At 37.9% G+C, this 23,630-nt stretch overlaps 1 protein-coding gene across 5 annotated transcripts in view; it reads left to right on the top strand.

Moving 5' to 3' along the window:
- Window positions 1-21,081: 21,081 nt before the first annotated feature.
- TINAG (tubulointerstitial nephritis antigen) overlaps window positions 21,082-23,630 on the top strand; it is a 50,643-nt gene continuing 48,094 nt past the window's right edge. For 4 of the 5 annotated variants that reach the window (XM_056343006.1, XM_056343008.1, XM_056343007.1 and 1 more), the window contains exon 1: window positions 21,082-21,564. In XM_056343006.1, the coding sequence (XP_056198981.1) occupies window positions 21,195-21,564 (370 nt within the window). In that variant the 5' untranslated portion in view covers window positions 21,082-21,194. The remainder of the gene's footprint in view (window positions 21,565-23,630) is intronic. The other variant, XM_056343005.1, reaches the window with a different exon arrangement.

The raw sequence follows: 23,630 nt of genomic DNA, 5'->3' as shown, positions 1-23,630 counted from the left end.
TTGATTTTATACTGTGCCATTTCAGAGAGACTATAGACATCATAATTATAAATTGTCCCTTTACCATACATATTTTCCCTACCCATAGTTGAAGGTAGTCCTTGCTCGGGTACTATGGGTGTTTTACCATTTATTGTTACCCTAGATTTCATGTTCTTGTACTCAGAAAAAGATGTTTATTTATAATATTGTTTTATAAAAAAAGTTTGCTTGTTATGCATGTATAAATAAACATTTTTAGTCTTTGAGAAATTAGTAATTCTTCCTATTGGTGAGGAATGACTCTATGTTTCGTAAGAGTATAGAGTAGCTAATTTATTTTCAAAGTGGATTAAAGATTTAACAGAGTAGTTTGAAAGTATAGTGTATACTTGAATATTCCCTGGTTACTATAGTGGAAACATTCTTATTTCTTATGTACATTATCTCTCAGTGGTTCCAAAGAGTTTTAAACCTGTGTCTCAATTAGCAAAGGTTGCAGACACTCTAGAGAGTGACTTAGTTTTATGAAAAAGGTCTTACACTGGGAATACCTCAGAAAGCTTTATATTAGTCCAGAGGCAGCTGTGATTCACAGCACAATAAAGATAAACTGACCTTTTAAAGTCAAATACATCTTGCTGATTACAGAGCTAAATGAACAAAGGTCTAACTAACATGTTATATAACCACCTCTTTTCTAAGCCTTGACTGAGTCTGTTAGAGGTTATTTTGGTGAGGTATATAATTTCCCTTTGAACTTGCATGCTGCAAATACTTACATATTGCCAGGATATTCTGCTCTCCTTGGTACAATTTTTGCAGCCACAAATGCAGATTTGTCTAGTTTGCTCTTTCACTATTCTTAGAAATAACAAAGAAAATGTCACATTACCAGAAAACAGGGCGATGTCTGCAAAAGTTAAGAATTATTAATTAACCTTGTAAGAGTAGTGCAAAATTTTGTAACTGGCAAAGGAAAAAATAGAAATTATAAAAGCAACATTGTCATATTCCACCATCAACAGATGCAATCATTTTATATTTGTAGAAGAAAACAGGGCTTCTTGCCAGCTACTTTGACCTGGAGATGGAGGACTGCCTATGACAGAGCTTGATGAGGTCTTACTAAGACAACGCACCCATAAAAAGTACATAGTCCAAGCTGCATTCACACAAGGTCTTGTGGACATTGGCACATTCTTATATGATTCTGAGGAACGATAGTCACACAATGTCTTGTAAGGAAGGGTTAATTCCACCTCATTCTGCCTACTTTGCATTCTGGTGCTTTTAAATTGACTATCTGGTACTCTAATATTGACAGCTTAGCTCTGCAGAGAGATGATCATGCTCTGTGAGGATCTTTCCCCCGTGCTTAGGGCTGTAAGTTGTACTATGATTCAGGTACAAGGCTGAGTTTGGTCAGGTAGGCTATCTGTCCTGTTAAGTCTTCTTCTAACACCCAGGGCTGACCACCATGCAAAGAAAGCAATGCAGAGACACCAATGTCCTCCTTTAGTACTTGCCTAGACAGTAAGAGACCTGATTACAGTGCTTATCTCACCCTGCAGAGATTCAAACTTCCCTCTCGTCCAAAAGAGCTTGGTCCTTACCCACTGAGCTGCAGAAAGCAAGTGCGCTAGGACAGCAAGTTCCATCCTGCTCATGGGACTGCTGTGGTGTGCATTCAAGAACACAAAAATCATATTTGTAAGGAAAAATCAGGAAGGAAATCAGAAGATTCTGTAGCCTCTTGGTGAAACTCTGGGAGAACAGGCACGGGACCTTTTCCACAGCAAGGCACCTTTTCCACGTTTCAGATGACACTGACATTTGATGGAAATAATACAGAGAACAGGCCTCTGGCTCAGCAAGATGAAGTCACCCACACCAAGGCACTCAGCTCCTTTGTAGCTGGCAGATGTGTCTGACTCCAGGGAAAAACCCAACACCCTCCTTTCAGGGACCTGCAAGACTAAGCATTATTTTAGCAGAAAGTATGCATCGCTTGACTTATGTGCTCCATATTCCCTAAAGTACTACTTGGATTTCTTTATAAATGTATCCATACATGACTTCCTTAAGACTAGACCCCCTGTCATGGCAAAATCAGGTGTCCAGAAACCTGACTAGTAGAACGTGTAGAGTCTTCTAAGATAACTTCAGGGTGTTTATGTCAGATAAGCCTTGTGAACATAGGCAGAACTGTACATTGTTCAGTTTTTCTCCCAGTCTTAAGCCTGTACAAACTTTTCCCCCATTATTATTCACTGAAGTCCTTGTTTGCCTCTCACTTGTCTTCTTTCAATTAAGCCTCTCTAAAATAATCAATGTTAAGAGTGTCTGTTCAGAAAATACAGATAATTTTCCCTCTCTATGGAGACTGCTATACATGTTGGTTCTTTAGTTTGAAGAGAGGGTGCTATCAAAATAAAGGAAGCAAATCTATTTATTGGACAAAAAAAGATCATTACTTTTGTTAGGTCTAAGGAGGGACTTGAGACCTCATACTCAAGTAACAAGGTAAGGCAGAATCATGACTCACAGAGGCATTTCAGGTTAACATGGTAGGCAATGAATACCAGCAAGAAAGGCCAGGGCAAGATAACAATGAAAGTGCATTTTTCATTGATTGGTGCTCTGTGCAATTTGATAAAAAAGAGCTGTTGCATTCTCAGATCACTACCTGACTAGGGAGCTTTTCTTTCTTGCAAACGTGGACAGTTCTTCTCAGAGAGTTTAGCTGCACATTGGAAAGTAAGGAGAAAATGATCAATACTTTCGCTCTTCTCTTTGTGATTGGCTTTTCATACTTTGCCTGGAATATAGAGATGCTATATTCTGGTGAGGCAATAGGTGATTCAATGCCAGGGTTTATTTCAATGGAATAAGCTTGCCAAGGTACTGCAAGTTGCTAGAGCTTTGTACCTGTGCATCACCAAGGACTGCCCGCCCTTGGTAGCTGCAGAATGCTGTGTTTGGAAATGGGACTTCTGTCCTCCATGTAGGCCATTAAACACCCACCTCCTGTGTCTGTTGTGAAGAGTCATGCTGCAGCAGCGGGGTGGCATAAGGTCTGGGGGCTGCCTCAGTGGCTGTGCTGGCTGAAAGTGGGAGCTACGTATGCAGCAGAGGAAGGGATGTCGCTATTGAGAGGATCTAGGCTCCTTACCCCTTCCTTACCTTTCCTTTACCTAAAACTATTCCCTTGTCTAAACTAACTGAAAAAATAAATACACTTATGGCCTAAAGTTATTCACGTGCCTTTTCATTTTCAGAAGAAAAAAAAACTTAAATGGTTCAAAGCTTCTGTAACTGCTGCTGTTGTTGCTAAAGTTGATTCCTGCTTCCCTGAAAATGAATCAGGGCAAATTTACAAAGGGAGAGAGCAATAAGTGGATCCATAACATAATTTCAGAAAATTAGAGTGTATTCCATTTCAGTATTCTTTGTGTATAGGGCTGGTTTAGCAGATCAGTTTTTCTTCTCCAAAAGTATGGTTTTAACTTTCTTAGGACAAGAGCAATATTTTTTTTAAGCAACACATCATTTGTTAATTGACTATTTGATCTAAATACCAAAACAAAGTAATGCATTTGATACATTGAAAATAGCAGGCTGCTTCAAACCTTCTTTTTGTAGAATTCTCAAACACCCAAACCCTAACACTTTCAGCAAGCTCTGCTCTAAAGAGAATGTCTTTGTGTCACTGTATAGGAAAACCTCACAAGCTTATGGTCTTAACATTGTCTTTATGAGGTCCAGCTTATTTATTTACCTGTATTCTAATTAAAATCTTACTGAAATTGGTATGTTTTTTCACTTGAGCCACATCCATAGAACTTCATTAGTCAGATGCAAGTCATTTAATACTCAAAACACTGGAAAATTACTGAGATCTAAACTCCTTTCTGCACATACTAATTGCTGTTTAACCCCAGCTGGCCACTAAGTACCGTGCAGCTGCTTGCTCACTCCACTACCTCCCCAGTAGGATGGGGAGGAGAATCAGAAAAAAGGTAAAATCCATGGGTTGAGGTAAGAACAGTTTAATAATTGAAATTAATAATAATAATAATGTAATTTAAAAGGAGACAACAAAAAGAGAGAGATGTAAACCCCAAGACAGACAAGTGGTGCACAATACAATTGCTCACTACCCACTGACTGATGCCCAGCCAGTCCCTCAGCAGTGATTGGCAGCTCCCAGCCAACTCCCCCCAGTTTATATACTCAGCATGACTTTCTATGGTATGGAACATCCCTTTCGTTAGCTGGGTCACTGTCCTGTCTAGGCTCCCTGCTGGCTTCTTGTGCACCTCCTGGCTGGCAGAGCATGGGAAACTTAAAAAGTCCTTACTTTAAGAGTAAGTACTACGTAGCAACAACTAAAACATTGGTGTGTTATCAACATTCTTCTCATACTAAACCCAAAACCACAGCACTGTACCAGTTACTAGGAGTAAAATAACTTCAACCCAGATGAAACCAGGACACTGTTACACAGCATTTCTTAGTTAAAATTTTGTATGATTTATGTCTATGAAATTCAAGATTAAGGAGAGCTCTTTTGGAGGAGATTTAAGAAGACAGATATTCAGTGACAGAAATATGGTTACAGTTTTAAATACCTTTATGTGCATTATCTCATAGTGACTGTATTTTAAGGCAGGTGCCCTTGCAGTGATTTTTACTTGAGATGTCTCTTTCAAATTGGAAAGTGATTTATCCTTCCCCACCTTTTTAATTATGAGAATATAACAGAAACTAGGCCATACATTGAAATAGATTTTCATACAGACAAGGAGTACTAAGAGAGAGCCTGTTCAACAGGGAGCCTGTTGAAGACAAATGGGATCTCTTGCTTTGCTATCCTTTGCATGACTGAGAGTATTGGTTTTCATTATTAAACAAGAAATTGAACTTATAACATTTATTTTTCCTGTTTTTAACCTCATGCTCTCTCCAACATGTGACATCTTGGCTCGACAGCCCAGTCATCCCATAGTGCCTATTCCAGAAAATGAAACACTCAGCTCTAAGGAGGTAATCAGTTGACATTTAATGGGTTTAAGCATTTGCATTATAGCTTTATCTTTTATTTATGTATCTTGTGTGGAGTTGATGAGTAAAAATGGGCTGAACTACCAAATATGCTTTTGTCCGGTGCATAGACTAGATAAGCATTAATTATTCTTAATGATTAATGAAGAAAAAAATGAGATTTGTTTTGCAGACTGTGTTGTTTATGTGAGTTTGGAATAACATTAACATTTTCACTTCAGGTTCCTGATATGTGCTGTTGGGATATTAGCAAACAGGATTTGCTAAATAATTCAGTTAGCTCCATTTAAATCATGCATTCCACAATTTGTAGTCACTTCTGTTTTAAATACTAGATACAACAACTACCAGAAGCACTTAGGATTAGTTACTGAGAATTTCATAAAGGACTGTCAAGAAAACATAAACCAACATGCAGTACAAGTTTGCCCAGTATCAAAATTCAGTGCCAATTTTGTTTGACTGAAGGACACAGATCTTCCTGAAGTCTAAATTTAGTGGCCAGTTACCTACTACTTTCACGTATCTAAACTCTAGGACCATAGTTGTTAACACCCTGGATAATTCATTCAGTGAAAGCTGAAGCAATCTGCTACACATCATAATTTTTTTCTTGAGACAGACCATACAAAAATTAAAAAGGTTCTGCTGGCACAAGCAGGTCTTTTTTCAAACAAGGTCATGAGCATGAAACTGAATTATAGCCTCAATGTTGAAACAAACATATGTAATCTAATTAACTATCATATTTTTACTGTAGCCTTTGGAATGTAATAGAACATCTTTAATTAAAGAACATTTTCAATATTATTCTAGAAATTCACATAAGAAGGCATAACTTACTACCAATAATAGCAGTATGAGTACATTTATGACGCAAGAATGAATTTTTTACTACCGAGATCTCTTTTGGTTACCAGGTGCATGTTAATTTCACTTATTTCACAAATTTTTTTGATGAGTTTAACAGTATAGATAGGAATGATAATTACATTTTCATAAAACATTTTGTTTTAAATTTATTATTTTAAAATTAGATTCTAGTCTTGCTAAAAGAAGCCAAATGAGCACTTAAATAAGGGAAATGGATATTTGCCAATACTTTTTACCAAATGAGTAACTTTTTTTGTTGTTTTGAAAAATATTGAGGGAGTTTTGAGGTCAGGCCTTTCACATGTTGGAAGCAGAGGGTTTGCTTGAATTCTGTTGACAGCCTGTCAATATATCCTCACAGTATATCTCAGTTTCCACTGAAAAATAAGTTTTTAAAAAAGTGAAAGAAAGAAATAAAGAAAGGTAGACATCTCATTTGTTGGGTGGATCAACAGACTGCTATTCTGCACTTGGAGTATAGGAGACACGAAGGTAGCCCCTACTTATTTGCATCCCCAGCCACCTTGTGCAGGGTGTCAAGGACTTAGACCTACTTTATATCTTTTTGTTTGAAACTTCATTGAAGCCTTCCAGCCTCCTCCCTTTCTCCTTGCCTTTGACCTTTATGCTTGTTTCTTGTTTCTACACCATCAATCCCCTTTCCTCTGCCTCCCAGGAGCCACTTCCTGGATCTTTCGAAAGCAGTTGTTATGGTTTCAGCTGGGGATCTATCCAAAGGAATGCTTGGATCTATCCAAGATGCCATCACAAAGTGAAGTTAGACAACAAAAATACCTTGCTGAGCTTCTCACATATGTTGATTTTTTCCCATCTCATCTGTAAAGTTTCTGAAAGGTATTTCATTAGACAGTGGTGAGAGTGAAAGGGACTGAATAGTTCTGAGGACAGATCTGTTGTTGAGATGAAGCAGATTTGTACTACGTCAGGGTATGCTTTAGAGTGACATCAGTCACTCTAAAATGTGTGTATATATACATATATGTATACATGTTTATTTGTGTAAGTGTGTGTGTGTATATATACATTTGTATGCAGCTTCTGACGATGCAGCTGATTTTCCTGTATTTGAAAATAAGATAGAGGAAAGCAAACAGCTAGATCCCCATCTCTCATCCTTCTTCTTTACAAATACACATTAAAAGAGAACTTTGGAGATCTAATGGAAAGACAGATCTTTTCAAGGAGAATGAGACACATAAGTTAACTGATGTTTTATTAAGATCTGTTCAGAAAGTGAAGCATCTCACACTGACATAGTGAAATCAGGCTACCATGACTGAGATATTCTTGAAAATGTGAGGTTTTAGCACAACAAAAGTGCAAAATTCCTTTGTTGAGATGCCAGCTTGATCTGTTCCAAGTCAGATAAAATATATAACCCATCTTCTAAAAGTTTCCTTGTATTTTAAACAAACACTTTAACAGACTGTCTATCAACAGAATTATTAAAAAGCTGTAGGATAAAGATCTCTGATTAAATTGTGGTTGCATTTATAAAGACCAAAACCGATCAATTGGCAATAAAAGGATTTATCTGGGCTGTTTTCAGTACTCTGTATTTGTCTTGATAAACATCTTATTGGGTGATGGTCACGCACCACTTACAATAATGTTAGCTGGAGGCAAATAGTCTGCTTTAAAGTTAAAAAAAAATGTGTCAGATACTATTTGGTACAGCTGAGCAAGCTGAGTATTTGTGTTGGTTTCTTGGGCCCTGTCACTAATGTGTATTTTTTAACTGTCTATGCCTGTACAGGTGGACTCCAGCCCACATGTAGATATGGCAGGAAGAATTATGTTAAGCTTACCTCCAGCTGGTCAGAAAATAACATCAATAGATGACACATTTTCTGTTTTCTATATTACAAATCAAAGAAAGCCTTCTCCAATGAACTTTCCAAAGTATTTGTACGGAGCATGTTATCTAATTTCCCCCACCCCCACCCCCCAACTTTTAATATCATTTTTAGCAGGAAGAGGTGAGCAGGGGACACCATGCTGACCATGTTGAGACTGAGCAATGTCTTTCCATGTTTAGGGAGTGGCAGAGAAGACACTAATTTATCTAGAGCTGACCCTTTGCTTATTCTCAGTCAAGGACTGAGATCTGTTGCTGGAGATGAGAGTATACAGCACTAATACACAGGAGATCAACATTTGTGCTGTTTTGGATACAGACAGGAGAGCAACACAGAGCCAGGAACAGCTCAAAACGTTTGGGCCACTCTTCTGAACTGCCCTTATGGTGGCTCCTTTGAGACACATTGTTGCTAAGCTGTCTCTGAAGAACCGCCAAACCTTCACCATTTCGTCTTCTATGTGGCTAGTTCTTCAAAACTTTGTTACACTGCTTTCCCTTTTCAGTGCAGTGAAAAAAACAAGGTAGGCTCTGTTTGAAAATCACATCTTTCAGTCACTTGTATTGTTCCTTCCAAGTTAGGAACCTATCTTGACTCTAGAAACTGTTCATGCTGAATTTATACTTTTTGAGTTTACATACTGAGAAATCTCCACCTGATTTAAAATGTCCCTTTTATCAGTGAAGTTCTCCTTGGATGCTGAATTGATTTAGGAAAAAGTCTGTCCAGTTATAAGCCCAACATTACTCTTACTGCTGTAATAAGAACCTTAGATCTCTGTCCTATGTCTCTGCTCTCACCAAAAATAGATACTCCTCTTGATCTAAAATTACATATAGGCTCATACTTAACTTCTGCTGCTGCAATGTTCCTCCCTCAGAGCTAAAAACACAGTGAGAGAAAGTCAGTGTGATTTATGCAATTCCAAAAAAGAATGTGTGGGCAGATGCTCTGTGAAACATAAGCACCTCCTTGACCTTTAGGAAGGAGTGAGAGTGGTGAAGAAGGGAAGGAAGGTGCTGCTAGTTTCAGCTTAGTAATTCATATTGTGTTCCTCAAAGCAAAGTATTCCCAGGGGGTGGGGGGTGGGGAAGGAGTTACCTCTGTATTCAGAAGAACAGCATTCTAACCTTCATGCAACTTCAGCTTCGTTCTGCAACAGCATGAAGCAAATCAGATCTGTCACTTCCATGCGAAAGCAGGAAAACAAATAAAGGACATTCTCCTTGCAGAATCCTTCTCTACAATCAGTGCTTTTTAATTAGAGGAGATCTGAAGGATACTCCTTTAAAACCTAACAAAGACTTATACCAGTGATTTCTGATATCTACTGTCTTCTTTACAAGTAAACCCTAGTGTTTGCCTAGGTTATGACATGTGAGTGATGTTATAACCATTCTCAGAATTGTACCGAGTCAGAATCTTTAGAGAGAACATGGCACATATATACCTGTATAGTTACTAAAGACATCATATGCAAGTGCTAAAAGTATATACTCATTACCCTTATTCACGCGTCTTGCAAAATTCCAAGTCTATTATACAATTACTTTAGGTTCATGTAATCTTTTGCTGGAGCTGTTGCTCCTGTTACTCTGCCTTACCCAGTTGTTATTCCTGAAAGATCTGCAATAATAATTTAGAATGATAATAGAGTCTGGAAGGTCAATGTTCATAAAAAGACCCCATGGAAAAAAGCTGATTGACTACAGTGGTGACAGGATTTCACTAGTTGTCTTTTGTGCAAATTTGTGACAGTTTTAGTACAAGTAGCTCCTTTCCCACCCCCCCACCCCCCCACCCCCCCACAAGCGGAAGCAATTAATCTGTCCTGCTCCACTTTAAAGAATTCTAATAGCAAAAGTTCTTGAAATTTGAAATTCTATGGAAATGTCAATAAGGTCCAAAGTTCTGTTATACATTGCTCTTAATCTTTATTTACTTAAGGAGTGTTTCTGGGTAGAGGTCAACGTTAGTATTAATCATTGATAGATTTTACATATAAGAAGAAAATGCACCCATTTTATGAGAGTTCTTGTAGCAAAGAATTTATGTAAGGGGTTTTAAATAAGACCAAAGCTCCAACCCAAAGCATTATCAGAGCAGAGTGTTGTTCTTCCAGTAAAAAACCCCTGTAATTGTACCCTGAATTTGCAAAGAAAATCCCAGAGCTTACAACCACCCACCCCCCTCGAGTTGCCTGACATTATGATCACTGTGAAGTGGGGATGGATCAGCGTTGGCTGTGCCCATAGCAGAGGCCTGCCCTTCTCTGTCTGTGGTGGGAAGGTATGAGGGCAGGGTACAGTCTGCCATCTTCTCTGGGTTGTCCTGACAGCCTGAGGGAGGCTGCTGCTGGTGCTTTTCCATAACGATCCAGCTCTCACATACCGTTCTATACCTTTTCAACCCCTAAAGAAGATCCCTGTTGAAGCAAGAGCAGGGTGGTAGATACCTAATGAAACTAGAGGAACTGTATCAGAAGCCTCTCCTACTCATACGTCAGCTCCTTGTCCAAGCACCTTCTTCCATTTGGTACCAGGACAGATCCTTCTCTGCATGCATACATATCGAGGCAAAAGGCTGCCTTGCTTCTTTTTCTTTCCTTGGAGACACAAACATGGGCTCTCCACCTGTCCCATTATGGACACTATTCACTATTTTTACTTTCAGTCTTGCACAAAATTACAGCCCATTCTCCAGACAGTGCAGAGCTGGTATACACTAATATGGCAGAGGATCGCTGCCAGCCCCGTAGCTAGCCAGGCTGCAGAGCATGTGTGTGTTACACTGTGACACAGTCAGCATCTCTTCTGTTCCCACACCTGGGATGCAGAGTCAGAGTGGTCTTTGCAGCACTGCAGAGTTTCCTCAGTTTATGAATTATCTAAGGAACTAGGGGGCATTAGGCAATTCATAAAGAATGCTGTACAGACAGAGATTAAGCATAGAGATTAAGGCAGCAAATAATAAAGCAAAGAGCAAAAGCAGTGCATAGAAAAAAAACACTCTTGAATGATGCAAATTAGAAAATCCTTTGATGTAATTTACCTCCAAAATGAGAACTGTTCTGACTTGACCTGTGATCTTTCGAAGTATTTTGGAACAAAATGAATAATACGTCTCTGAAGCGATAATCCCATCACTCTTACTTTATTTTGACCAAACCAAGGACTGCAGCCCTGGGCTCTCTTCATATCATCATAGCAGCTCATTTAACTGAAAATTTAATGACCCTGTAAAGGAGCATTAAAAGTAGGAATAACTACTGCTTTTACTAAATTAATAAGAATTTCAGGTGTTAGCCGTGACAAATTCTTTAACCACCTAAATGGATGGGCTACTAACAGGGAACAGTAAACTGTAGTCTTCTGATATTTATAAACAGAAAGATAAGTCCAAACAATACACGTTTGTAAAATCTCAAATAAAAGCTTTAAATATCAGCAGACATACTTCCTATTTAATTTATACTTTAACAATGCTTTCAACATTTTCGTTTTTGATACTTTTTATGTACAACAGGGAATTCATACTTGCAACAGGTATTTGGGCAGTACTTTTGGCCAGCTTCAATGATATCTCCTTGTTTTAAGTAAAAAGTTTCAGTTACAGCCGACCGACATGAAAGGGCATATTAGATTACCATGCATTAGCAAGTAAAAAACATTTTATGTATTTATAGGATTTTATTTCTACTGTGATCGCTATAAAAATAATTACTGTAAATGTATTACATGGTAAATTTGCATTCAAAAGTCTAAGAGTGTTGTAATATAAATGTGATACAGAGAAAGTACAAAATGTCAGTATGCCATTTAAACTTCCATTTTAATCTAATTCTGTTTGGCTTTAAGAAACAGCTTTGCATTTGGTCCCCTTTGCATAATGGCAGGAGTACTGGGTAATGGTTTTAGAGGAAAAGAGCTTGTCCTGAATAGGTAGGCAGAATACAGTTGTAGTTTAAAGAAGGCTTTTTAATTATTCACTAATTAAGTAACACATAAATAATTAGAATCACAGAATCAGAATCAGACAAAAATTAGTTATAGTGTTTGACCACTCATGATAATTTTTTTTAACCTTATGACTTTTTTTAACCTTCCCCACTTGTTGCCTCCTTTCCTTTCACCATGCAAAACTGAGCTGCCTATAAACCCTACTTAGATAGCTGGAGAGGGAAAACAGATTACCCCTTAGCCTATTCTTCAGGCTAAACAAGCCCTGTAACATCCCCTCATATGTCATATGATTCTCCCAGAAATCAAGGAACGTTCACAACCATCTTCATGGTCCTTCACTGGATTTCTTCTGTTTGCTTGACAACTCTTTCCTATTGGGAGGGCTCAAAAATGGAAACTATGTTCCAGATGCAGCCTCACTAGTGCCCAGCAAAGGGCAACCTGCTGGCTATACTCTCATTAATGCAACTGTATATGAGCTTATCCTTCATCACCACAAGTATGGACTGACTCATGTTCAGTTTGGTGTCAACCAGTCCTCAGGTCCTTCTCTGCAGAGCTGCTACCCAGCCAGTCAGTCACTGGCCTGTACTGCTGTGTGGGCTTTTTCACTTCCTCCAGCCTGCTTTTCCCCTGTCAGATACAGGATTTTGCATTTGCCTTCACAATACTCCTGCTAGTTCATTCTTCCAGTCTGGCAAAGTCCTTCAGAATGGGAGCTGTACTCTCAGCATATCACTCTCCCTTCCTTCCAAGTCAGAAACATCCACAGACTTCCGGGGCATGTAGGATCTCCTACCACCCAGGTCCCCAGTGGAGATGTCACCCTAGCATCCTCTGAAATGCCACATGGAACAGCAGCTTTGGACTGTTGACTACTATCTTTTTAGACCAGTGGTGCAGCCAATTATTCATCCACTCTGTAGTCCACCCTGCTCCTCTGTTTGGGTACCAGGTTACCATGGGGGACTGTGTCAAAAGTCTTGCTAAGGCGGAGGAAAACAACATCCATGACATATGAATGCAAGGTTGGCTACGTGCTCTGTCCTCCCAGGATGTGGTGCAAAAAAAAGTGGAAACCCAACATGAGTCTGAGATGTCCTCTAATGGACATTAAGCCAAACCGATGCTTGTTTGTTGAAATTTGCAATGTGCAGTATACTTCCTCAAACATGTTATATATGCATGGAAAATCATCCCCAGTTCAGTAAGCATAGTTATAAATTAACTGTGCAAGAAACCAATGTTTTTAAAAAACAAGGTGCTGTATGAATTTGTCCACTAGTTTGTAGAACTATGCCTGCTTAATATACCGTTTCCACCTTTTATTTCCCTTTGTTCTACAGGTTGCCAGTGAAAGAGGTTCTGTATAGCTATGATGGTGAGTATTACTATTTTTCTGACTTGATTACAGTCACACTTTAAATATGTAACTACTTCTTTAGTGTCACTTTAACAAATTTTTACAGTTTTGTTTAAAAAGATGATAGGATGTTTTAGCTATACACTTTAGTGTTATATAATAAGCTGGCTATGATTATTCTTTTTGATGATTAATCATTCATGATTTTCTACTAATAATTATAAATTAAAAATAATTCCACTTAGCATCACAGAATAAAGTCACAATTGAGTTAATTTTAAGTGGGATACAATCAAACAGTTGGAGGAAATTGAGGTACAGACTGGAATTAGATTGTGAAGTAATGTCATTGAAATAACATGAATATTATTGAGTATTATTTTATATTTGAGTGCATAACCACATAGTGCCATTAAAATGAATGTTTAGCTAGGGTTAAACAATACTATATTGCAAATAATGTGCTCTGCTTGAGGGCAGATATAATGTAGTACCTAACAAGGGAGGTCAGCAAATAGGTGATATAGAAAAGGCTGAATTGTTCAATGCCTTTTATATTTTTTGTTTCAGTCTCCACAAAATAAGTTAATTATAGCTAAAAGTTTATTTCTGTTATTATTAAGAATTTGGAAGTAGGCTTATGGAGAGAAAAGGAAAAGAACACCTGAAAGTGTATTGAGGTAAATTGCAGTATTCAGGATGGCACAGCCTAATGAAACTTACCCTTAAAACACTTAACTAAAATGGTTTCTCAAACACTAGTGATTAGCAGGATAAGTAAGTTCCCAGAAACCTGGAGAAAGGCAAACACAATGTCATATCTAACAAAGGAGGAAAGGAAAAATCTTAAAGAATTACAGAAACGTCAGCCATAACAGCATTTCCAAGACACTGGAATAAAGTATTAAACAATCCATTTGTGGGCATCTAGAGAATAGTATGGAGATAAGATGACTTGCACAGGGACACGTCAGAAACAAATCCTATCAAGCTGATCTAACTTCCTTCTTTGACAGCTAAGCAGATATAGGGGATGTGGTTGATACAGCGTATCTTCAACACAGTCCCACATGACGGTCATAAACAAGCAAAGCAGATACAGACTATATTAAATTCACATAAGGTAGATGTGCAACTGATTGGAAACCTGGACTCTGAGAACAATTGTCTGCTGCTGAAGTGGGAGAACATCTTGTATAGGCTTCTGCAATGCTGTCTTCTAGCTCTAGCACTATAAAACATTGCCATTAATTACTTGCTCCATCACATGGACAGTAAAATTACCAAATTAATGGATAATTCTCATTTGGGAGGCCTGGCAAACAGCTTGGAAGGCAGGATTAGAATTTAAAAAATGTCATTTATATTAGAGGAATGGCTTGAAATCAATATGATAAAATTAATTGAAGACAAATACAAGGAAATGTGAAAAGCACAGACAGAAAAAGAAGACAATAATACTGCAAGAAAGAATGTGAGGATCACAGGTGACCACAAACTGAATCTGAGTTGAAGAGGTGATGCTCTTATGAAAAATGCCATTCCAGGGAGATTAGTTAAAGGGAGTGCTTATAATATGATAAAGGAAATTACTTGTCTCTATTCAGTATTAGTGAAGAACCAGTTGCATGGGATGTGGGAAACAAATGGGAGATTTAGAAAAGTTGTAAAGGTTTCAGTGTTTTGACAAAGAAGAAAAGATAGTGTAAAAACACAGCAGTTTATATCTTTTCATAATGGACTGTTCTAAAAGGGATATTAGTTGCTTCTCCATCCTTCCTAAGAGTAGGAGAAAAAAGAAATGAACCTAAATTTCAGGGAGAGAGATTTAGTTTAGAATTTGGAGAGTTGCAGCTATGTGGAAATTTAAGTGGTAAAACAGCTTACCTCAGGCTGCTGCAAAAACAGGCAAGCATCTCACAAAGTAGGTTCGGTCTGCCTGCTGTCATCTTCTGCTACAGCTATAGCAAAACCAAGGTGGCTGTCTAGGGCTTTTTTTCTTTGAAACTATGAGTTACATCTGTTAGCCAGACCATCAGGTTGTATGAATTAGGAAAACTAAGTGACCTCAGTGCATGTTATACAGTTTACTAGTCTGTATAATTTTTGACTTGTGTTCATGTGAAAACTCTTCTTTTGCAGCCCCAAATTAGGATCACGAGCTAAAACTGTAGAGTATTTTGAGGCCTGTGTCTACACTGAGAAGAAATTCATGGCACAAATATTATTTAAAGCACCATTTAAAAAAATTAAAAATTGCTTCCAGTATGCTGATTGCAAAGAGTTATAACTATCAAATATTCTTTCAAGAGATAATCTTATGTACTAGCATAATTAATCCCAGAGATATGCACATGAATGTGCCATATTGAAATACTGTTTCTTGAAGTGCTTGCTGGTTTAAGAGATGCCCAATATAACACAATGTATTTTCTTTAGAAATAATATAAATGTTGAAATGAAATAAAGCTGTATTTTTGTTGCAAAGGGTTTGCTGTGTTTCTTATTTTTACTGCTGTAAATCTAGCTGCATGGATTTCAAATAGCTGAGAGCAAATACTAGCATTGTTGGGGAAGGAATGCTCTCATGCTCTTAACCTTGGTCACATTTTGCAACCACATAGATACTTATGTTTTGTAAAATACTCTAGGAATTATTCACGACTGTGTCAGCACCCACAGCAAGCAGAATGCACAATGACTCTTACCTGCCACGCAATATTCATGGGCCTTCTGGCCTGGCAGTGTCTGGGCCAGCTGGTGAGTGCAGGCAGAATTACTAGCTGCACTCCTGGTGTACATGGAAGAATCACCGCTTTCCTTTCTAGTTGATGCTGCTGTTTTTTTGACCCTGTGCTACTCCCACACAATGTTGTCTGATCCTGGATCTTCAGCAATTTGCTTTCAAAATGCATTATAAAACTCTAAGGAAGCTAACTGTCTATGCTTGCATGAGTCAACTGCCTTCTCTCTGATCCCTTGATCCCCTGAACCACAGATCACCCCTCAGGTATGTATATGTCAGGACCTCTGCATCGCAGCCCTGTCCGGCTGTGCAGGAGCATTTTACTTCCTGACACAGTGCTACGTATTGTGGTTAAGATTAATATTTTAATTAGAATTGCTGCTTCTTTCATTAAAATTAATGTGATGAATTAATTTAAAAAATATTGTCATCAGTTAAAACATCAAAATTAAAACCAGTTTAAATGGAATAATCCCTAAAATACTCAGCCTCTTGCACTATTGGACCTGGTGTAATTTCAATCCAGCCTGCATTTAAACTGCTGAATGCTGGAGCTGTGAAAACAGAAGTTCAGCAATGAGTAAGATTCTCCGTACGGGTAAAGTATATATTTTTCCCTTTATACAGGAGCACACACATTCTTCAGAATGTCACGAACATATTGATAGATATATGAGGTTTGTTATTGTATTGGTTTCTTTTCTCAGTGGAAAAATAATAGAAATCGCGTATATCTTGTGGACAGCATACCCATTAACCAGATGGTGAAAAAAACACCAACATTTTGGTGAGTTCAAGAGATGGTTCCTAGGGACCAAAATCAACACATACAGGTAAATATAGCAAAAAAAAAATATTGAAAACTTAAAAAAAATAGGTAAAAATTCATACATATAAACACATTTGTAACTAGAAGTGAGTTATAAATATTGTATAAGATGTAATAGGTCTACCCACAGTAGAGCACTGAAGTGGGCAAAATTCATGCTGAGAACCAGTGTGATTCTCAGAGGTCTTTATAAGCTTTCCTGCCTATTTTTTCCAAAGCATTTTCCTTTCCTCTGAATTTATTCCAAACCCAACTTTCTTTTCCTCTTGAATTTCATTTTTGTAAAGCCCAAATCCCATCTAGCATTTCTAGCCAAGATAATTACTCACATGCTACAGTTTAGGTTTAAATTAGCCCAGGTGATAGACTGAAGCCTGTAGGTGGAAGGAACAGAAGCAAGAGAAAGATCTACTAGGATTATAGAAAGGGCAAAAGAGGAATCCTTTCATTGACCTCTGGGTTTATGAGTTTGTTAATCTGTGGATATTTCAAAAAACAGTTTCCTTATCTGTTTAAACAGCTTCTGTCTATGAATGAAAAATGAGACCATATTGGCAATTACAGTCTAGGAAGTCTATCCTGAGAAACCAATGGAAAAAGTATTAAGTGGAAAAAAAAGTCCTTTAAGGAGAGATTATAAGAAGCAAAACTCAACACAAAAAATTGATTTCTTTTTTCAGTAGCACTATAAAATTAATGGATGCTCCTTATTCAGCAGTGTAATAAATTTAGTCCAAGTTCCAACGCCTTTACCCTGCCTTTATTAATTATTTTTCCAGTAAACTTCACATTCCCATCAGGATCATAATGACTGCCTATGTTAAGCCCTTGCTAATGGTACCCTTTGCCCCCTCATCTTCTCTTGCAGTCTGATATACAGTATTCACGCCATCCTGTGCCTGCTTGTGATGTTTCTGTTGTTGCTATGTGCTACAACTCAAGCTGACAAAAAAAGACTTACTAAAGTTGCCCAAGTGAACTGCAGGGAGATGTGCCTAGCACAAGGGATGTATCTGGGCACTGACACGGAATAAGCCGTGGGAAGGAGGGTCAGAATTCATTACTTGAGAAAATTTGGTTGCTGCATGAGAGACTAAGGGTAACCCTTGGCGCAAAAGTTCAGCTGTCTGGGATCCAGAGACTGGTTTGGTGTGGCACAGCTCTGTGGTCTTGACTGAATTTTAATGAGAAAATTGCTTAAATAGCAGGAAGTTCACAAGCTAAAGCTATGCAAAATGAGAAAAGTGAAAGCACAGACAGAAGCATTTTGTTAAAATGCAAACAGTAACAGCTCAAGGATACAAAAGGAAAAAATCTATACCTTAAGGTATTAAAAAAACCCCAGAGAATCAGAATGCAGAGGTGGCAACTCAGCAACACTGAGGATCAGCACAGACTCCTGGCTGCTTTACTGGGTTTTGTGAGCATGTTAATAGTGAGTATCTAATATGAGTGTTAGCCAAGTCATAATTGTTTTATGTAAACAATTTGTATATATCATTCTTGCAGTGTCTCTTTGTACATTGTAAAAGACGTTTGAACAAAAATGAGCTGATGATTTCTATGTAAGACTGCTCTCACTTCTGCAGGGAGTGGTATCTAGCCACACACTGGGAAATCCTAGGCTTTTTCTACACTAGCCAATTCATACAGCCCAAAGGACCCCAGTCCTCTTGTGACAGCCAGGAGAAAGATGCCATGGTCTTCTGATGGGGTGGGCTCTGCGGTTTGTCCTGGCAGTTACCTTCAGCACACAGAGCCTCACCAGCCATTGCAATCACCTGTACCCTGCAGGTGACTAGAAATGAGAATTTTCTGGTGCCCAATAGGCTCATTCAGACAAATCAGGGAGACTTTTGAAAGAAACTCTGTGGAATAATCCTGCGCCAGCTTTAAAGAGATTCTTGGATATTTTACATTGGGTTTTATTTGTTACTCCACAAAGTGTTCAGTGTTATTAATATTTGAATTCTTGCCAAATGTGTGGTGTTGAAACAGATAAAGTCAGACATTTATGTACTTAACTGTGCAGACTGGAACTAGGACTTGGACCCTAACTCAAATGTTTAGCAGAGCTGTTATGCTTGGAAAAGGTTAATCTTCAATAGAGAAGAAGGATCATGTTTAACTGTTTCTACATAGTTACAGGTAAGTTAATGTGTGCTTTCATACAGTGAATGGAGAGCTACTTTCGCTTACAAAGCATGCTACTTTTGCTTGGAATAAAAACATTTGCCAAACCACAATAGAATAGATTTGTGTTTTTTTTTCAGGTTTGCACACATGCCAGCACTTTGGAAAAATAGATTTTATCAAGTTTCAACACTGTTTCTTGTGTCACAAATCAAAGCTGTTTAGAAGCACATTTTCACGTCCCTTTAAAAGAAATCTAATTCCTGTGTAAACTAGCTCACATAATTTCCAAGCAAATTTTTTGCCTCTGGTTTATCATCAGCAAGTCTTTGAAGCTGAAAATTAAAAAAGACAACAACAAAACAAACCGCCAAAGAAAACCAAATGAAACCAGGGGTCTGTAGTTTAAAACACAGGCATGCCTTTTCACTTAATCTGATGGTGAGTAACATATATCACATAAGATAGCTTTTCTATTTTTTATGTTTTCAAGGGAAGGAGATAACTTTGTAAAAATATTTCCAAAGATCTGTAATAACAAAGAGGATTTGCATTTTGCTAATGTTAGTGAAAATCAGGAGTCATTCTCTTGGAACTGATGGAGCTGCATAGACAAAAGGAAAAGAACTGGATCATCATGTCTAGTGAGCACTTCATCTGAGTTTCCATGAACATGTCTTTTCTTATTTTCCTCATGTTATATTTGATGCATTCTAGCAGTCAGTGACAGACTTTAAATGTTGTCCAGATTTTTGCCTCATAAACAATACTTAGTAAAAAAAACACAAAGCGAACTGGAAGGCTAAGATTTATATCCTATTAGTGATGTACAGTGATTGCATGTTGCTGACCTTGGCCTTTCTGTTAACTTCCATACAGAAGATTGCTTGCAACAGAGCAAAGTAAAAACCCTGTGGTCTGATGCAATTTTCCCTCATCTGCAGTTCTTTAGCTGTGGTGGGGACAGTGTGGGAGGAAGGTCCAATAAAAGCACTGCTGACAAGATACCATATCAAGACTTGAGCATTTGAATTACAAGCTTATATGTATAAACATACACACTTTCCTTCTTAATGTCTCTACCATTCATAGCAAAGCAACCAAACCAGCTGTGTTCCTAGCCGTGCTTTCAAGAGTAGCTGCCCTTTGATGCTATGACTTCCTGTGGCACTGAACAGCCCAACTGAAGTCACAAAGGGAAATATCCCCTTCATTCCCTAGAAAACAGTCTGTCATCAACTTCTGCAGCTTCATCTCATTTACTACCGAATGGAGACAAAAAGATGACTCATTTTTACCTCTGCTTGTTCAGCTCTGGAGACTTAAATTGTCTTGTTACAGTTCAGATTTGAAACTATGATTTTTTTATTGATTTTTTTTTTTTTTTTTTTTTTTTTTTTTTGCAATTTAGCTTTGTATGTTACCTCTGCTAGGAACTTCAAAGTTCTTTGCTGCTTTTTTCTGATTCTTTTAAATTTTGGCAAAAGTACCATGCATATTTCTTTAGGTCTGCTGTTCAAAAACCTGGAGACCATAGATCAAGCAGTAAGGGCTGTTAGACTTACTTTTTGATATCTGCTCTGGTTTTCCTTGTGATTTTATTACTACAGCCATTTCCTTTTAAAATAGGAATCAACACTCATCAGTGGGTATTTATTACACTATTGCCAAGTTCATTTTGACAAAAGATATGCAAACCTGGAAAGAGTATCTTTGGGTAATAGTTTATACTGAATAATCCCCTGACTTTTTCTGAATTTGCCAACAGTAAAAAGATTGCAAAATGAAACATATAAAGCTAAGTTACATCACTGGAAACAAGATTGAAATGGGGGATGCAGGGTAAGTTTGCTGCAGTGATACAGTCCTACATGTAAGAAAGGAAAATGTAGATGAAATTCAACCTAAGTGTTATACAGTTTCCAATCAAATGGACAACAGGTAAACGAAGCCTGAAAGAAAGACAGCTTCCATTGACACCATGTACTTATTCCTCACATTGTTTTGATCTTAGAAGCTAAAAGTATAGAATTAAAATACTGGACCATGTGTATTCTGTATATTCTGAAACCTTTACTATAAACTTTCTCATTTCCAAAAGAATGTACCCAATATCTCATAATGATGAATACATAGTTGTGGCTCTGTTTCCAGTATCTCTGTATCTTGGGCAAATAAATCAGTTTACAGTGTCTGACTAATAATTAACACATACAGAGTCTTCCTAGAAAATTGTAGTCTGCAGCTTTGTTCAGATTTCTTTCTGAATACCAGCTGAAGGTATTACATCTACAGTAAATGAACATTTACTGATAAAGTGAAGTACAGAGGGCCTCAAGAAAAGGCTATTAGAGGCAGAAGAATGTGGCTTAAAAGTCAAATATTGCTCTTATATTGCTTTGCAAGTGAAGTTTGGATGGCAAAGCAGCGTGACTCTAGAAGAAAATTCCCCCGAGGACTTTACTCTGTTGAAGACGGCGGTTCTGCAAAATGGAACAGGCTAAAAAGGAATCTGTATCAGGGAAGATCCTGCAGGGTACGAGGCTGTTGCACAGGAAGAAATGATGACTGCAGCTTTAACATTGTCTCTAGAACAGCTATATGTTACTGTGACCAGTTCTGTGCCTCAGGTTCTCCTGGCCCTGTAGACTGTTGTGCTGACTACTGGGATGTCTGTGACCACCCTGTTGAGCCCACCAGATCAGATGAGCCTTGGCCACCTCCAGCATCAGGTAGGTACAGAGAAAATGCTCAGCTGGCATTAATGCATCATGATAAAAATAATCTTGCAAGTAAGAGGACTAATTAATCTTTAGAGTGTATACATCCTAAAAATGTGACTAAAGACATAGTGGACAAACACAAAAAGTATGAAACTAGAGTAAGTATTATGCTTGTAAAGATAAAGTATTTCTTTATCTCTAGGGCTGTATTTCTAATGTTGATTAGATCATATTTCTGTTGGACAGAATCTCTGTTTTACCTGAAACTTCTCAGAGTTAACCTCATTGAGTCAAAATTAGTGTAATATCAACAATTTCAATAGAGCTTCACAGATTAACATGAGATGGACAGCAAGATCTAAATTTTTGTATCCATCAGTACAAATAAATCACTAAGACGACTGAGAGGTATTCTGAATGATACTGCTCTGAGATAGTCTACAATGATTTTGATCCATCATAGTTTTCCTGTGGGACACTATCTTTCCTCCTCAGGTGCAAAGTAGGTGGAGGGATGTGGTTAGAACAAGGATTTCTGGCCTATTTTAGTTTTTACTAGTTAGTTTGTAGTGAAAGTTTTCTCCAGGACTACTCTAAACTCAGTATATTTTTATTTAGAACTAGAGACTGCAAACAAAAATAATAATAAAAAAAAATCTATAAACAGCTGGTCCTCCCTTGGCTCCTGCATAGACCAAATCTTTGCTGGTGAGAAAAGTTTAGAATTGTGAATTTTAAGACTTTGTAGCTTCTTAGCATTAGGAGACCAAATCTGGCTGAAAATATGGACATCGTAACAAACTTTCAAAAGCCTAAAATCAACAAAAATACTACTATCATTTTTTAATGTTAACTGTTTCTTTGCAGTAACCCTACTGCTTGCATTCCAGCACTCAGACCATAAGCTCTTCGGGAGGCTGTGCTCTTAAGCCAGGCATGCAACCAAAATCTGATAAGTGCAAGTGACAGAAATGCTGTAAAACAAATTTGATTTTCCAAAGTGTTTCTAATCATCTAAAATAATGTTCTGTGATTTATGTGAAGAAAGACATCTATTTCATATTTATTTTGTGCAGCGGTGTATTTTATTGCCAACAGATTAAGGGGTTGTTGTCATGAGCTCTGCATAAACATTCAGCAGCATTTCTGCTCCAGAGCTGGCAGCCTGTGGGTCTAGCTTGGCAAACTGTTTCATGTAAACGAATCACTACAAAACCTGCAGCAGTTTGCCATGTGGGTAGTGCCATAAGCCTACCTCTTAAACCAGGGGTCCTCAAACTTTTTAAGCAGGGGGCCGGCACGCGGATGAAGTGGCAGGCAGTCATCTGCGGCTGCTTGGTTTCCCCCCAAACCCCCGGCGGGGGGGGGCGGGTTCTGTAAATACCGGGAGCCGGATTGAGGACCCTGGGGGGCTGTATCCAGCCTGTGGGCCATAGTTTGAGGACCCCTGTCTTAAAGGTAAAAGTGTAACAGAAGGTTTAGATAAGGGAATAGGTAAGGGGTAATATTTTTACTGCCTTTCTTAATCCATTTTTTTTGCATCTGTGTTCGCTGTTTTGTAACTCTTTGACTGTACATACCTGCCAGAGATAGCAGTTGTATTTACTCTATTCAAGAACCTTCACTTGTTCTATAGGTGAGCTTGTATCTTTTTTTTTATATCTCATCTCAAAACACAATCCTGTTTTTCTGCTCCTTAAAGTGCTTTCCTGATGGAAAGTCTGCAGCTGTTTAAAATCTGTTTATTGGATATTTTTGATGTAAATAGTTTAGAGGGTAAATGGAGAATAAAAAAGCAGCCAAAATACAGCAGAAAAAAAATAACTTGAAAGGAACTTCCTGGAACTGGAATGTCTGAGGAAAAGGGAAGAGAGAGTCTAATTGGAAGGAAAAAACAGAGAAGCAAAAAGGACTGAATGCCTGAAAATTATGAAGTATTTTTAGAAATTACATAAGTGTATTAGCTGACTTTTAGTAACTGAGACTAAGCTTCTGCCTTTGGCTGAGAATTATTTAAGCACTAGAAGACCACATACACCAAAGTACTTTTCACCTGGAAGATTTTTGATCTTTTG

Source organism: Falco biarmicus, chromosome 6, assembly GCF_023638135.1.
Source record: "Falco biarmicus isolate bFalBia1 chromosome 6, bFalBia1.pri, whole genome shotgun sequence".
NCBI classification, from domain to species: domain Eukaryota; kingdom Metazoa; phylum Chordata; class Aves; order Falconiformes; family Falconidae; genus Falco; species Falco biarmicus.
The sequence above is the reverse complement of the archived record's forward strand: the minus strand, read 5'-3'. Positions and strand labels throughout refer to the sequence as shown.